Below are 17,638 nucleotides of genomic sequence, written 5' to 3' on the forward strand. Positions count from 1 at the left end.
TTTGTTATGGAAAAAAGGAAATGCAGTTATGCTGTCTTGACAGACATGTGTCAATCATGTGCTCGTGAAATCACTAAATCATTGAATAAAGTTGATTTTAAAGCAAGCCGTGGATTGATAACACGATTTTTTACATGAAATGATTGTCAACAAGACGAAAGACGACCTTTTCTCAACGACTTCCAGATGCTTATGAACAAAAAATATTACATTTTCACAAATACATAATAAATCTTAAAAAAGATAAAGGCTATTTGCCTTCTCAAATAGGAAACGTTGATCAAACCCCTGTATATATTGAAATGCCATTTGACAAAACCGTAAACAAAAAAGGTGAAAAAAGTGTTACGATTCTTACTGGTGGTAATGAAAAACAAAGGTGTAGTGTTATTCTTTGCATTACTTCTGATGGATCAAAATTACCATCGTACATTGTTTTTAAAAGAAAAACTCTTCCTACCGTACAGGTAGAGTTATTATCAGAGCACAGGAATCAGGTTGGATGGATGAAACCTTAATTTTAGATGAGATCAGGTTTTTTTTTTGTCTTCAGTCATTTGACTGGTTTGATGCAGCTCTCCAAGATTCCCTATCTAGTGCTAGTCGTTTCATTTCAGTATACCCTCTACATCCTACATCCCTAACAATTTGTTTTACATATTCCAAACGTGGCCTGCCTACACAATTTTTCCCTTCTTCCTGTCCTTCCAATATTAAAGCGACTATTCCAGGATGCCTTAGTATGTGGCCTATAAGTCTGTCTCTTCTTTTAACTATATTTTTCCAAATGCTTCTTTCTTCATCTATTTGCCGCAATACCTCTTCATTTGTCACTTTATCCACCCATCTGTTTTTTAACATTCTCCTATAGCACACATTTCAAAAGCTTCTAATCTTTTCTTCTCAGATACTCAGATTGTCCAAGTTTCACTTCCATATAAAGCGACACTCCAAACATACACTTTCAAAAATCTTTTCCTGACATTTAAATTAATTTTTGATGTAAACAAATTATATTTCTTACTGAAGGCTCATTTAGCTTGTGCTATTCGGCATTTTATATCGCTCCTGCTTCGTCCATCTTTAGTAATTCTACTTCCCAAATAACAAAATTCTTCTACCTCCATAATCTTTTCAGATCAGGTGTGTATGGCAAAAGCGATCAGGAGATTTACTTAATAAAAAAAATACCGGTATACTAGTAATGAATAGTTATCGGGGGGGCATACGACTGATAAAGTGAAAGACATTTTAAAAAAGGGTATGACAGACCAAGTAATAATTTCAGGCGGATTGACATCTCTATTGCAACCACTAGATGTCTGCATTAATAAACCGTTCAAATCTGCATTAAAATAACTGTACGGTAAATGGATGGCTGATGAAAATTTCTTTCTCATGCCTACAGGAAGAATCAAATGCCCAGATTTTAACCAGATTTGTGTTTGGATAAAAGATGTTTGGGAAGGTATTTCCACGGAATTAGTAAGGAAAGTTTTAAAAAGTATGAAATATCTAATGAACTTGATGGTAGTGAAGATGATCACATTTGGCAGAGCAACGTGGGGACTACCGGTAACTCTTCTACAGACATTGACAGTGACAGAGATTAATTAAAAATAAAATCCCATATTATAAAGGAGATTAATTAAAAATAAAATCCCATATTATAAAGTGTATTGAAATTACATATTATTAAAGTGTATTGAACAGTTTCTACATGATACTTTCTTTTTGTTTTGGCCTACTGATTCTGAACTAAACTAGTACTTATGGTAATTAATTATTAATGTAATATTAATATTGTAATTTAAATGAACGAATTAAATGATTTACTTACTGAATAATTTTCATATTTACTTATTTTTTTTATCATATCTGTTGTGCACTTTGAAATACCGGTATATACTACGATTTTTTTGTTTTAGATTTTCAGTCCGGAAAATCGAGGTGCGGGGCTTATTTGTGGGCGGGGGGTACTCAATAAATACGGTACTTCATGTTTATTTTTTATTAACTGAAAATCTTATTGCTGTATATAAGAATTGTGATAGTGGGATGAATTTTTATATAAAAAGCAGAACAAGGCTTTGGATTCAAGATCAATATGTGATTATGACAATTTTGTAAACTTAACATGCATTTTTCTTGAAATCACTTTTTCTGAACTGTTGGGAAGTTCTCAACACCTACCAAATTATCCAGCTGACATAGTTGTGGGCTTAAAATGCTCACAAACAAATGATAGACTAGACTAATAAACAAATATTAAAAACTTTTTTATATAATAAAAAAGACTAACAATTTTGTGAAGAAAACAGTTATTTTATTTAAGCTGCTGTAACTTTTCTAAAAATTAATTTTTCGATATCAGATAATCCGTTAAATAATTATCATCAGTTTCACTATCAACCACCACATTCAGCAATCATGATTGACCAGCTCTTCTGTCCTTTGCATTGCTTAAAAAACTAGTCTGATTTTGTTTTATTAATGTAATAATTATATATAACTACATACACAAAATTTCAGGTATCTAGTTTTATTATTTTTTTTTTAAATTACCTATTTTTGAGGCCTGCAAGGTAGAAATTTCCTCATAATGAGATTGATAAACACATGCTACTAGTGCAGTTTTCACAAAAAAAAAATTATAATTTACAGTGCATTTATAAACAAACATTACAATAATACCAGGTGTATAAAATTGGAATAAACTGGTGTCTTACATTCTGCAAAACTAGGTTAACCAAAACTTAGGAACAGATTGTTTTATGAAACTTATTTTACTTCCTGCTAATCTTATAAATTAAGTTTGTTTCTATGGATTATGCTAAAAGTTTTAAGAACTTTTCATTGAAATTTAGATAAATCAAATTCTTATGGATAAAATCTGAAATAGATAAAAAGTATAGGATTGACTATTCACCCAGACAGTAGTACTATTTATATTATGATGGAAGTCATGATTCTTTTCCATTATAACAGTACCACTCTAAATGTTGCATTTTTTATAATATTCAAGAATTATATTATAAATTAATATCAGGTACAGTATGTCATATAATGGCGAGGTTGGGTGACCAGCCGGCGGCACATCACTGCTTTACTATTGTTCACTGAAACATTGGCACACCATGATTAGCATCATGGTGATTGGAACACCATGATGCTAATTCCAATACATTGGGTAATAATCATCACCACTCCAAGCTCACCATTACTTGAAAATGACTGTACATGGTCCCCTTCATTTTACATTAAAATGTGTCAGTTTTCAGCAAAAATTAATTTTTTTTTAAATTTCAGAAATTCATGTGGTACTGCTGAAATGAAAGTACGAATCTGCTACTTTTTCATTTCAATGACATCACACTCAGTTTTATGGTATCCACTTTCATCATATTTCGCAACTATTACAACTAATTGAACTTTCTTAATATTTGTGAATAATAAACTGAAGGAAGGTTAAAATTAACTTTGTGAATGGATTTAAAAGTGATTTTATGCATGCACTTCCATGTATTACTGTTTCAAAAATTAAAGAAAAACATGATATAACACAAATATATTTCATTACTTATGTTAATTAATTAGATATTCACTTCTGATGTATTTTATAGAGCTCAATATTTTGTGTAACTGGTCATTGTTTTGTATTTGATAATACCACATGAATTTAGCAAAGTAACTTTCCATGTTTTATTACACAGTTCCCATGATGTCTTTTATTGCGTCACTCCCAATTTATATATATTTTATTGTTCATTTTACTTAATATTAAGAATAGTAATGGTAACATTTTGTTTGGAATGTTTTGTCTTTCAGGTTATTATATAGATATGTTATTTCAGGATTTTTTAAAAATATTTTACTAGCAGTTTTATTTTTAAAAGTATTTATGTAATAAAATTTTATTTTTTATAATAATTAAAATTCCTCTTGTACAGAAACACAGATAACATCTAGTAATGGTTATGTTAAACCACTTTTGGTTGTTCATATACCTACAATGGCAGAAGATATACCATCTCAATCAAATCCATTCCAGCCTCAATCACCAGTTAATGGCAGGTAAATCTTACAGTTTCAGTTACCTTTGTTGTTTTTTTTCTTTTTTTAAATTTTTGTTAACTATCAGAGAGAAAGTAATGCTTTGTGTAATTTATTTATTTAAAGATACAATCTGTGTAATTTTTTTTGTAAGAAGTTAAGAAAAGTAATTTTAATTATTTTACTAAAATGTGAATAAATTAAAATTATAATTTATTTTCAGTTTGTAGGAATTTTCCTTACAAGTTTTGAAGTCTATTTATTGTACTATTATTGTTACTCTCTGGGCATTATTTTGTTTTCACTTAGTGTTAATTTATTTTTTTACACTTATATTAAAATAAATCTTAGCAGCATTGTGTTAGTTCTGAATTTCAGTGTTTATTATTTTTATTTTTAATTAAGTTTGAGGACTCATTTGAGTTTTTATTTTATTTAAATAGTAAAAATGTTACATAAAATAACATTTAATTGAACTAGTTATTAATTCAATAGTCAGTTTAATAATGTTTTGTAATCAGCTATGCTTCTCTTAATTGTATGATCTTTAATATAATTGTACTTTTTTAGAATTTTTATTTTTGTTTATTGTAGAAATTAATATAAATACATTTTATTTAGCATACACTACATTAAGTTTCTTTTTTAGTAAAAAATGTTAAACATTCCTAATTTGTTGGTTAACAAGGACAGTTAAATACTAATACAGTTCCAGTACTAGTACATACACAGTTCCTTGGCTACTGATAATATAGAAACACAAATTTGTGACAAATATTAGAAGTTAATTATTTTACCTTATTCTTTAATTACCTGTGTTAATGAGTAATTGTTTTACGGAGTTAGAATTATGTTATCTATTTTATTAACTTATTAAAACCATGGAACTCGCCATACTATATTACTTCCATTGAAAAAGTGGAAGTGAAAAACAAAGGTGTAGTTTTATTCTTTGCATTACTTCTGATGGATCAAAATTACCTCCGTTATCTATTTTTCTTTAAAACTCTTCTATTTACTAGGTTTCTTACAAAGTTCAGAAGTTTAAAACATTTACAAGTCAACATATAGAAGTTATTTACATTTTTTTAGTTTTTAATTCAACTATTTTTAGTAATTTTGTTTTCCAGTTTTTAATTTCCTTAGGATGATAAAAAAAGTTAATCATAATAGATACATGATTCAGAATAAATTTTGTTACCTTCCTTAATTATTTTCATGTGTATCTTATGCTCGTAAAACAGTATGATTCATCCAATAAATAAAGTTTAAAAGTTTTGTATTTTAAGTTCAGTTGAACATCAGTCTGAATGTAAAGCTCATAATCAATGATATAATCTAGTTCTACATCAAAGCAGTTTTCATTAATTCACTTTTGAAATAAAGTAGTGGCTATAGTTGTTATTAAAAATGTTAATTAAATGTAAAAATAAGTAAAATAAATATTGGAATATTAAATTTGCAAGCCAGCCAAAAATAACTTATTTACTCTTCAAAACAAACATAAAAAAAACAAATTGCTAATACTATCTAAGAAAGTTATTCTTAGTTTTTGTAATAAAAGTGAATTTTGTTCTACCCATTGAAAAGAGTTGAAATCCATTTTAACTGATTGAATTTTAATTCCAATTTTTTATGTGAAAGTGCACGATATCTGAGAAAAAATTTTATTATTATCTTTGTTCAAATAAAATTATTTTTAGTTTTTTAAACTATTATTTTGTGTATTTACTAAAACTCATAGAATTTTAGCATATTATGTTTTTATGATTTTTTAATAACAAAAAATTATTTTTTGTCAAGTACTTTTTATATTGTCTTTTACCCTATATTAGTGTAATTCCTTTTTTATATTTTGTTTATGAACGTAATTGATATTCTCTTAACACATCGCCTTAACTAATTTTACCTATGAAAATAATTTCTAGAAAACACTTCTTTTTTTACAAAATTAGAATTAGAGCTCTGGAATTGTTAACAAAAATAATTTTAAAAATGTACAGACTTTTTCTGAAGAAATTTATTTTAAGATTTTATTAGTGTAGGTTTATGATTAATCTACACCTGTCAATGTGTCATCTCTGTCAATTGTGTCATTTTCAGTACTTTTTAAGACAAAATGCATTTTGATGGATATGTCTTATAAAGTACGTTATAGATAAACATAAACAAAATAGTAATAAACGAATGGTAAAACATGTGAAGTGTATAAGATTATCTAACATCTGCCTTAATTGGTTAGCTAATTTTTTTATGAAGTATTTTTACATTTAAAAATGTTATTTAAGGAATTTAATGTATATGATGTACATCTTATGGTATAAAGATAAAAACATTCAAGTTAGTCATTTGTCATTAATATGGCACATCAAGTAGTATTTGGAGTATTAAATTGAAATGATCCATTTATAAAAAAAGTACTTGGAATTGGATTCAACAAAGTATAATTGTGAGTTAACTGCAGTGAGACTCATCAAATTAGCACACTGAGTAAATTAGCAGTGAATTATGTTCATCAAAATAAGCAAACCTAGTTAGTTAATTAAGTTTATTTAACATTTTTGTCTAATTGGACAATTAGTGGGAAAGTCCTAATTATTTTCCCATCAACTTTCTGGCGATAAATGTTTTTTTTTTGTTTTTTTTATCATGTTTAGTAAGATAATTTTTTTCAACCAAAAATAAGTGAGCTATTAGAATATTTAATCTAGGTTTTTTTTTAGTCGCATGTAAATTTAACTTATTCTGACAAACTGTATTTAAAGAACTTATAGTTGTAAAATATAAATTCATGATCCTAGTTTATTACGAGAGTCTACATCTCTTTTTAGTACTACTTCATTGTTTCAGAAAGTTGCAGTCACCCATTGGAACTTGCTAGCATTTAATTCCTATAGTTTTGTTTACAAAATTGTATTGGGCTCTTATTGAAAAAAACTAAAAATACACTATTTCATGTATTTAATTAATAAGTTGAAACAATACTTAAATTAAATCAGGTACCTTGATTATGTTTTAAATACCATTGTTTTTCAATCACACATGCAAAATAGATCATGCAATGGATCTGCAACTCTTGAGATGGGTAGATAGATTTGTTTCCATTATATAAACTCACATTTGCATATGTAATCTGTTACTAGTAAAATAAAAACATTTAAATAATGCTGCCTCTAAATGTGTGCTAAATACATGTCACTCTTTCTGTTACAAATTTAAAAAGTTTTAATTTAATATATGATGAAAATAAATCCAAAACAAACCACTTTCTTAGGGTAGTGTTTTAATAAACAGTTTTATATTGAAGTAAGTGTATAAATGTAATTATCATTCTCATTGTTTTTCCTTTTTCCTGTTAAACCTGAAAGTGGCAATTGTTGATTTTTTAAAGCATATAATGTACAATATATTAAAATTTCAACTTTCAAACTATAATTTTTCACCCGTAAACTGTATGATGACATATTTATATTACATGAGTTTAGTTGCACTGAAACAGATAATTCAGACTTTCTGAACATCAGTGAAGAAGATTATGATTAATTATGAATTTTGTATTAGTTGTGACAACATATCGGATTATTTACCAGACAACAGTAAGAATTCTTATGTTTAAAGTAACAGTAAATGTCCCAAAAAAAACTTACTAACTTACTTCCTAAAAAATTAGACTTGAAACAAAGTAATCCCATTTGAAAATGAAGAAAAACTTGGATTTTTATAAATGGGATATTGATTCTATTGATATTAAACTGCTCTCCTATTGAATTATAAATCTTTAATTAATTTCTTATCCTTAATTTTTTTTAGCATTCTCAAATAGTCTGAAATGTTTAGATAACCTTAAAATATACTTTATAAAAACTTACCTCCTTTTTTAATTATAAATTTTCAGTTTTATTTTTGTTCCCAACCTTTTTTATATGGATATTTAATTATAATTTTAGAAGTATCATTTAAAAAATAATGCTGCTGTATGTTTATTGCTAAAATAATGAAAGCTACATTTTTGTAAAATCAGTAAACTGGCTTAACAGTACATAACTTTACTATTGTTGCTTCTCGGATTAACCAATTTGAACTCACAAGACACTGCTGAGTGTTGACCTCTATCTGTAAGATGTATCTAAGCTGTTCAGTGTATTTTCAATCTCATTTTTTTAGCATTATTATTTATCATTTATAAATTTTTTTATTGTTGTCAATCCAAATATAAAATTACTATTCCTTTAGAAATACATCTTCTAATAAGTACAATAATTTCTTCTTTATTACTCAGTCACTATTGCTGTTAAATAATGTTTACAAAACCAGTAATCATTGTGAAATTGTCACATATATAATATTTGAAGATCCTGATATGTAATTTAAGTTATGTTTAAGTATAACAGTGACTGTTTGTTAATTAAAACTACAGTAGTTAGGATGTATGGAAATTGAAATAACATTAGTGAAGATATCAAACAAAAGTAGGAAGATTTATGATTTATAAACAGAAGTAGCATGTTTTGTATGATATAGACTGAAATCAAATTTGGCAGGCAAGTGGGATAATATTAGCTTGCCATTAAATTTTATATTCGAGTAAGACAGTGAAAGTAAACTAATGGATAAATGTATAATATCATAAAAATGATAGATAAATCAAGGTTTTTATTTAGTATTTTATATTGATATACAATACAGTAAGACTTTTACTAAAAAAAAGTGCTCAAATGCTCTTAAATTGTTAATTATATTCAGTAAGTATTGTTTGCTAGAGTATATGAATTTCTTTTAACATTTATTTATGTTTTAATAGTTTTCACTCCATCTTGGAACTTTAAGATCACATTATTGAAGATGCATTTGCCAGCTTTCTACAGTATTTGATGCAGTACAGTTATTAGCAAATATGGCATAAAAAGAAATTGTTAAAAATAAAACTAAAGCAGGGAATAAATAGCATTTTTGACATTAACTTTTCTGAATAAGTGTGATTATTTTTATTGACATGTATAATCTTTTTATACTCTTTATTTTTTTTTATTATTAATAGCTCAATAAGTCGTATTACATTTTAGTATTTTTATTTGTTTTATTGACTTTGACTTGTAAATGTAAACAAAGATGTAATTTATTTTTTGTATTATGAAGAAACATAATATCCAGATAATTTTCATTTTTTGATCTGGTTGTATAACTGTGCCATTCTTCATATTAGCATTAGTAAATGCTAATTTTGTGCCAAAATATAATTAACATTTCTGTGATTTTGAATACACTGAATCACAAATAAGTATATAAATGGCACCATAAGAAGTAGTTAATTTTTTTTAATGCTTCTGCTTTATATGTGTATTAAGTCGTCTACCAAATTATTTAATATTTGAAAAGTATGTTATTCTTTTTTTACATTATAAAATTACTGTTTGTATTTTTTTCAGTATCTTTTAGTTAATTTATAATGATGGTACATTGAAATCTCTCATTAGAAAATGACTATAATGAATTGTTCAATTGTGAAAGATTAAGCTACTAAAATTAAAGATTAGGCGACAAAGTAGTTTTCTACTTTGTCTCAAATGCTATAACTTATGTTGCCATTATGAGATCAACATCTTGTAAATAGTTTAAATGTAGAATAGTAAATAGTTTTTAAATGATAACTGATATTTTTCTCTATAGCATACCTATTTCCTTATTATGTAAAGTACTCAGATCTGGAAGTACAGAATTGGATTTGAATTGTTAAAAAACATAGAAAATTGCTGTGATTAGTAAAAAGTTTGTGAATTTTTAAAATTGGAAAATATTTAAAGTTTTCTTAACATAGACATTTTAACAGGGTTTGCTTTACATGTAAAATGTTAATGTTTTACTTTTTTCAGTATTTCTATTGTATCTTTTTATTTAAAATTTAAAGGAGGAAAGAAGTGTAATAGTAGATAACATATAGAAATTTTATATTAATATTTATATTTTTTATATTTAAGTTTTATTTACTTTTATTGTTTTACTTAACTTTTACTAGTTATAATGGTATATATTTTTAAATGTTATAGCACTTGGTGGTGTTAAGGTTTTTTCCTTTTTTTCATATAACAAAAGGATTTTAGAATTTAATATTAGCAGTTATCAAAGAAGAAAAAATTGATTAAATGTAAGTTTAGACTAGACCTTTTTTCTTTATTATTTTCTTTTTTTTTACCTCCGGGAGTACCGTTAAATATTGCTTAAGTGGATGAGATGAATGATAATTTTTGTAACAAGTGAAAATGCCATGCCTGACTGGGATTGGAACATGGGATCTCTGGATGAAGAGCCAAGATATTACCACTTGTAGCGGAGGCTGGCTTAGACTGATACCTAAATGAGTTAATTATACTATACAGGGTGATTACAAATGATATACACACTTTCCATGGCTTATTAAAAATGTATTTTTTAAGAATTATAATGATTACTTACATGATTATTAGGAGAATTCTTTAAGTTTTTATTTATAAAGGTTCAATGAGTGCGCCGTTTGCAACATGACAGATATCAACACAGTAGTCGAATTTGTCTTAAACAAATGCAAGCATATTCCAGTCAACAGTAGCAACAGCATTCATGATGCATTGCTTTAAATTATCTATATTAACAGGAAGGGGCAGTACAAAAACTTTGTCTGTTACATAACCCAATAAAAAGTAGTTGCAAGGCATTAAGTCTTGACTAAGTGGCGGCCAATGCTTGAATACCATGTTTTCCTCACTTGCATGGCTAGTCCATTATCTGGAAAGGCGTTCATCAAGATAATTTCTGACCTGTAATTGTCAGTTAGTGGAGCTTCATCTTGTACAAAAACAAAATTGTCACTATATTCCTCAAGTTGAGACATTAACCATTCGCTTAACACGTCCAGAAAAATTACTCTGGTTGCTGGCAATTCATGAAAAAAGAACAGCTGATACACCCTTTCAAGAGATACAATGCAAAACACATTCACTAAGGGAAATGGAATATATGTTGTAAACTTTCTCTGGGGGGTTTTCTGTACCCCATATTCTTCTTACATTATGTCTATCAACTTTTCCACTAATGTGAAACGTGAATTCATCACCAAAAATTAGGTGATGAAAAAAGCCATCATCATTTTCAACACGTTCCTGTAACTCCACATAAAAATGTTTACATAAGACTTTATTGTCAACATTTAAACTTTGTACTAACTGTAATTTAAGAAGCATCATTTTCAAATGTTTCTGCAGAATTTTCCACACAATTGGTTGAGGAATTTGCAATTCAAAACTTGCTCCTGTAGTTGATTTGCCTGAGCTATATTGATATACATCATGAACACGATTTATTTGTTCTGAAAAACTTTCAGCACTTTTCTTTTTACACAGACACCCTTTGTATTGAAATTGTTTATTCCAGTCACAGGTTGATTTTCTTGGTGGTGATTTGTCATATTTTGTTCTGAAATGTCAGTGCATGACAAAAATAGAGTTTGTTTTGGCTAATTCGAGTACACAAAAAGTTTCTCTACTGCAGTAGCGACCATCTTTCCAGACTTAACATGGCACATCAATCAGTGACATTAGCAGCAGAGTAAGTATACCAATATAAACTTTAAAAAATTCCCTTTAAAACCATATCATTTACTGTATTCACATTCACCAGTTTAATTTTAAGCTATCAAAAGTGTATATTTCATTTGTAATCACAAATACAGACATACTGAATAATCATATGAAGTATATCTGATCTGCATATTTTGTACCTTCTTTAGTGATTTAATTTAATTTTAAGTGATAAAACATTTTACATTGACATCATGGGTAATTAATTAAGAAGTATTGACAAATTATAAATTCATTATACTTTTTCTTAACCAACTTGAAAAGAACCAATCAGTTTGTTTATAGGTACTCTGTTAGAACAAGAGAATGCTCTATATGTTATTAGTACAATCAATATGTAGGTAGTGAATCCCTTACTCTCTCCTTTATATATATGCATTAATATTATCATAATATATATGTACATTTTGGGTTTGAATTTAAAAAAAAAGTGTGTTTGTATTTAGTAGTATTACGTGCAGTAGAAGTACTTGTGAATATTAGACATCTGTATTATAAGACAGCTAACTTAAATTTCATTAACTAACCCAGAAATAAAGTATGTTACAAACTTAATATTTTATATTACAAAATGGTTACGTAAAATTTTATTTAACACATTAACTCATTTTTTTTTCTAATTAAAGATAGATTTTGGTTAATATGATGTTCTGGAAACTTCAGAATGTCTATGTAGACTTTTTGGTTCAGAATTCATGCACAGCCACATTCTTTTCTAAATATAAAGATCATACCTGTAGCTGATTACATCCACGAATCACAGGGCCAGGATGTATTTTTAACTTTAATCGAACACTAGTTTGCTGGGAATTATATCAAGGAGCTATTACTGTTAAAGTATAACTGGACACTGTGAGCTATGAACTATCAACATCTTGCTTGGGAAGAATGGCTTCCTTGGTGTCATTCTATCAACAATAATGAAAGAAGAGCTTGGACCATAAATTTAAATTTAGGCAGGACAAAAAACAAGGAAATAATAACAGCCATTTTCCTTATAAATTATTGTAAAATTTCTATTCTCTACTGAATAATGGGTTGCAGGAAGTAGTTCAGCTATCTACCTTACTTGATCTTTGTTGAGCTGTTATCATGATAAATTTAGTATTTTTTTTTTTTTTTTAATATATATATATATATAACAACAGTTTTATAGGTTTAAATATAAAATTATTTGTATAAAAACTAATATTTCTATTGTTTGTCAGAAATAATTGTAATTTTTTGTCACCGTAACAGTAGAAAATCATAGGGAAAACCACTTGAAAATTACCAATGAAGGCTTGCAAGAAAGGGTTATTAACCGGATTATCTTTGTTATAAAATTTATTTTGTTCCCATTGTGTATACATGATTGTATATAAATATTTTGACAGCAATAAACAAAGTAATATTACACATTAATAGTGGTATGATTCATACCTAACATTCAAATTGATATTTACAGTCTGTTTTAGCATGGATTTAATTATTTTTAATAACTAAAATTTAAAAGTTATTTAAATGTTATAGGCAGAAATATGTTAATGGAACATTTAATTTTAAAAAACTTTAAGAATAATACATTACAAGCATATATATATATATATATATATATTTATATATATATATATATGAGATATCCTCAGGTGGTTTTATTTATTCAAATCGCTAGGAAATAAACAGTTTTTATCCATGAATTGACTGTTAATTTGTTTATTATTGATGCATTTTGAAACATACATTCTACCACCAGAAGTTTCTCTTAATATTAACTCCCAATAGATTTAACACTTGATTATAAATTATGTGATAAATTTTATCGTAATTATTACTTACAAAGTGATATATCTGGTGGTGAAACATACATTCCAAAATGGGTCGTTTTAACCCATGTATCAATAAAGTCAAACTATGCATTAAGCATTTATCTGTTAAGTTAAAGTAGTTATTCAATCGATTAAGTTATTTTTAAACTAAATTATAAAGATATTTTTTATATTCAGTTATTGATATATCATGATGCTAAACCATGAAATTTTGTAACAATGCTGTTAGAAATTTTTTTTAATAAAAAAATTAAAAATTACAACATAACATTTGTAGTTTTGTTACAAAACTACAAATGTTTTTTTACTAACTTATTAAAAGGAAACATTTTTCCATTCTGTTTTATTTAAATAGTTTGTTAATATTTTTAGTTGTTTCATTATAAATAATGAAGATGTTATATTTACCTTTTTATTGTTTTGCAAAACTATCTTGAATTGAAAGAGTACATTATCCATATTAAAAGAAGATCCATTTCACAGTAGATGTAATTTTGCCTGGAGGAAAATTAAAGTAAATTATTTAAAAGCGTCAGTAGTGAGAGGTTTCTTTGTATAAGTGTTTAGTTAAATATTTTTGTTTAGCAGTAGTAATTGTTTACTCTTAATCATTTCTGCTTTATTAATTAAGTTTGTAATTAAATTCAGGAGCTCAACTATACTGGGTTGTTAGTCAGCCAGCCGGTTGACTAGTTAATGATCTCAACTGGGAAGCAAATACTTTTGATTAATTGCTGCTCAGAGCCTATCATAATTTTTACAGTTTCATTTATTTCTATATTGACTATTTTATTACTGTAAAAAAAAGTAATTTTTTATTTTTAATCTTATTATTAGTGTAGTTAGTCTAAATAAATATTTTATTATGTAGTTTTTTGTAGCATTAAAATATTTAGGTGTATATCTTTTTTTACTACTTTGGATTGCTACAATAATAATTAACCACATAAAATAATAATAATAATTCACAGAATTTTTCTTTTTTTTTTTTGTCTTAAGTCATTTGACTAATTTGATGCAGCTCTCCAAGATTCCCTATCTAGTGTTAGTCGTTTCATTTCAGTATACGCTCTACATCCTACATCCCTAACAATTTGTTTTACATATTCCAAACGTGGCCTGCCTACACAATTTTTTCCTTCTACCTGTCCTTCCAATATTAAAGCGACTATTCCAGGATGCCTTAGTATCTGGCCTATAAGTCTGTCTCTTCTTTTAACTATATTTTTCCAAATGCTTCTTTCATCATCTATTTCCCGCAGTACCTCTTAATTTGTCACTTTATCCACCCATCTGTTTTTTAACATTCTCCTATAGCACACATTTCAAAAGCTTCTAATCTTTTCTTCTCAGATACTCAGATTGTCCAAGTTTCACTTCCATATAAAGCGACACTCCAAACATATACTTTCAAAAATCTTTTCCTGACATTTAAATTAATTTTTGATGTAAACAAACTATTTTTCTTACTGAAGGCTCGTTTCGCTTGTGGTATTCGGCATTTTATATCGCTCCTGCTTTGTCCATCTTTAGTAATTCTACTTCCCAAATAACAAAATTCTTCTACCTCCATAATCTTTTCTCCTCCTAATTTCACATTCAGTAATCCATCTTTGTTATTTCTACTACATTTCATTACTTTTAAACTAATTGTTCTGTATTCTTCACATTTATCTGCACCTGCTTTCTTTGATATCATTACTATAACACTTTTTTTGAAGTCTGACGGAAATTCCCCTTTTTCATAAATATTACACACCAGTTTGTATAATCTATCAATCGCTTCCTCACCTGCACTGCGCTGTAATTCTACAGGTATTCCATCTATTCCAGGAGCCTTTCTGGCATTTAAATCTTTTAATGCTCTCTTAAATTCAGATCTCAGTATTGTTTTTCCCATTTCATCCTCCTCAACTTCCTCTTCTTCCTCTATAACACCATTTTCTAATTCATTTCCTCCGTATAACTCTTCAATATATTCCACCCATCTATCGACTTTACCTTTCGTATTATATATTGGTGTACCATCTTTGTCTAACATATTATTCGATTTTAATTTATGTACCCTAAAATTTTTCTTAACTTTCCTGTATGCTCCGTCTATTTTACCAATGTTCATTTCTCTTTCCACTTCTGAACACTTTTCTTTAATCCACTCTTCTTTCGCCAGTTTGCACTTCCTGTTTATAGCATTTCTTAATTGCCGATAGTTCCTTTTTTACTTTCTTCATCACTAGCATTCTTATATTTTTTACGTTCATCCATCAGCTGCAATATATCGTCTGAAACCCAAGGTTTTCTACCAGTTCTCTTTATTCCGCCTAAGTTCGCTTCTGCTGATTTAAGAATTTCCTTTTTAACAATCTCCCATCCTACTTCTACATTTTCTACCTTATCTTTTTTACTCAGACCTCTTGCGATGTCCTCCTCAAAAATCTTCTTTACACCTCCTCTTCCTCAAGCTTCTCTAAACTCCACCGATTCATCTGACAGCTTTTCTTCAGGTTTTTAAACCCCAATCTACATTTCATTATCACCAAATTATGGTCGCTATCAATGTCTGCCTTCAGGGTAAGTTTTGCAGTCAACGAGTTGATTTCTGAATCTTTGCTTAACCATGATATAATCTATCTGATACCTTGCAGTATCGCCTGGCTTTTTCCAAGTGTATATTCTTCTATTATGATTTTTAAATTGGGTGTTGGCAATTACTAAATTATACTTCGTGCAAAACTCTATAAGTCGGTCCCCTCTTTCATTTCTTTTGCCCAGCCCGTATTCACTCACTATATTTCCTTCCTTGCCTTTTCCAATGCTTGCATTCCAATCTCCAACTATTATTGAATTTTCATCTCCTTTTACGTGTTTAATTGCTTCATCAATCTCTTCGTATACACACTCTACCTCATCATCATCATGGGTGCTTGTAGACATATAGACGTTAACAATCGTTGTCGGTTTAGGTTTTGATTTTATCCTTATTACAATGATTCTATCGCTATGCGTTTTTAAATACTCTACTCTCTTCCCTATCTTCTTGTTCATTATGAAACCTACTCCTGCCTGACCATTATTTGAAGCTGAGATAATTATTCTAAAATCACCTGACCAAAAGTCGCCTTCCTCTTCCCACCGAACCTCACTAATTCCTACTACATCCACATTTATCCTATCCATTTCCCTTTTTAAATTTTCTAGCCTACCAACCTTTTTTAAACTTCTAACATTCCACGCTCCAACTCGTAGAATGTTATTTTTTAATTTTCTGGTGACCCCTTCCTTAGTAGTCCCCACCTGGAGATCCGAACGGGGGACTAGTTTACCTCCTGAATATTGTACCAAGTAAGGCGACTCCATCATTGCTATATGAAAAAGCAGAGAGCCACATTTTCTTGGAAAAAAAGCAGCTGTAGTTTTCCATTGCTTTCAGCTGCGCAGTACTCCTCGGACTGAGTGATGTTGATATGGCCGTTTAAATCATTCTGTCTCACGCCCCTAACAACTACTGAAAAAGCTGCTGTCCTCTTTCAGGAATCATTCCTTAGTCTGGCTCTCAACAGATACCTCTCCGATATGGTTGCACCTTTGGTCCAGCTACTCTGTATCCCTGAGCACTCAAGCCCCCTCACCAACGGCAAGATCTCATGATTCATAGAGGAGGTTTTTCATTTAGAATTCATCTAATATTAATTTTGTTAATTTGTACTCTCATTTACTACTTAATAGTTAATTTATCTGTGAGTTGAATTATAATTAAAAATTATGGTTTTTTACGTGTTATTTAAAGCTATTTATTTTCTGTTTTGAAATGTTTAGTTTTTAGTTTCATACCATGGTTAATTTTTATTTCAAAGGCTGTACTTTAAAATAAGATCATATGAACTTATTTTAAAGCATAAAAACCAAATATTAGTATTGCATTTATTATCAGGTCCCTTTTCCCTTTACATTTACACACATGATACATATTTTTTGTGAATCGCATACATATTCATACTCATTCACACAAACACATAAATTCATGCCTATAAAGGGACTTAATAATTCACATTAATAGTTCCTAATTTAAAATTTTACAATGGAATAGTGTTTATCTTTTCTTAAAAAAAAGAGAAGAAATATATATATATATATATATATAAAGTAATACCTTATAATATTTTTAGA

At 28.1% G+C, this 17,638-nt stretch overlaps 1 protein-coding gene across 3 annotated transcripts in view; it reads left to right on the top strand.

Moving 5' to 3' along the window:
• Positions 1-17,638, top strand: part of Stat92E (Signal transducer and transcription activator Stat92E) — a 111,554-nt gene that overhangs the window by 65,967 nt on the left and 27,949 nt on the right. For 2 of the 3 annotated variants that reach the window (XM_075365904.1, XM_075365903.1), the window contains exon 16: positions 3,951-4,074. In XM_075365904.1, coding sequence (XP_075222019.1) covers positions 3,951-4,074 — 124 coding nt within the window. Of the gene's footprint in view, positions 1-3,950; positions 4,075-8,854; positions 10,204-17,638 lie in introns of those variants that run through there. The other variant, XM_075365905.1, reaches the window with a different exon arrangement.

This window comes from Lycorma delicatula, chromosome 5 (assembly GCF_047948215.1).
Source record: "Lycorma delicatula isolate Av1 chromosome 5, ASM4794821v1, whole genome shotgun sequence".
In the NCBI taxonomy this organism is placed as follows: Eukaryota; Metazoa; Arthropoda; class Insecta; order Hemiptera; family Fulgoridae; genus Lycorma; species Lycorma delicatula.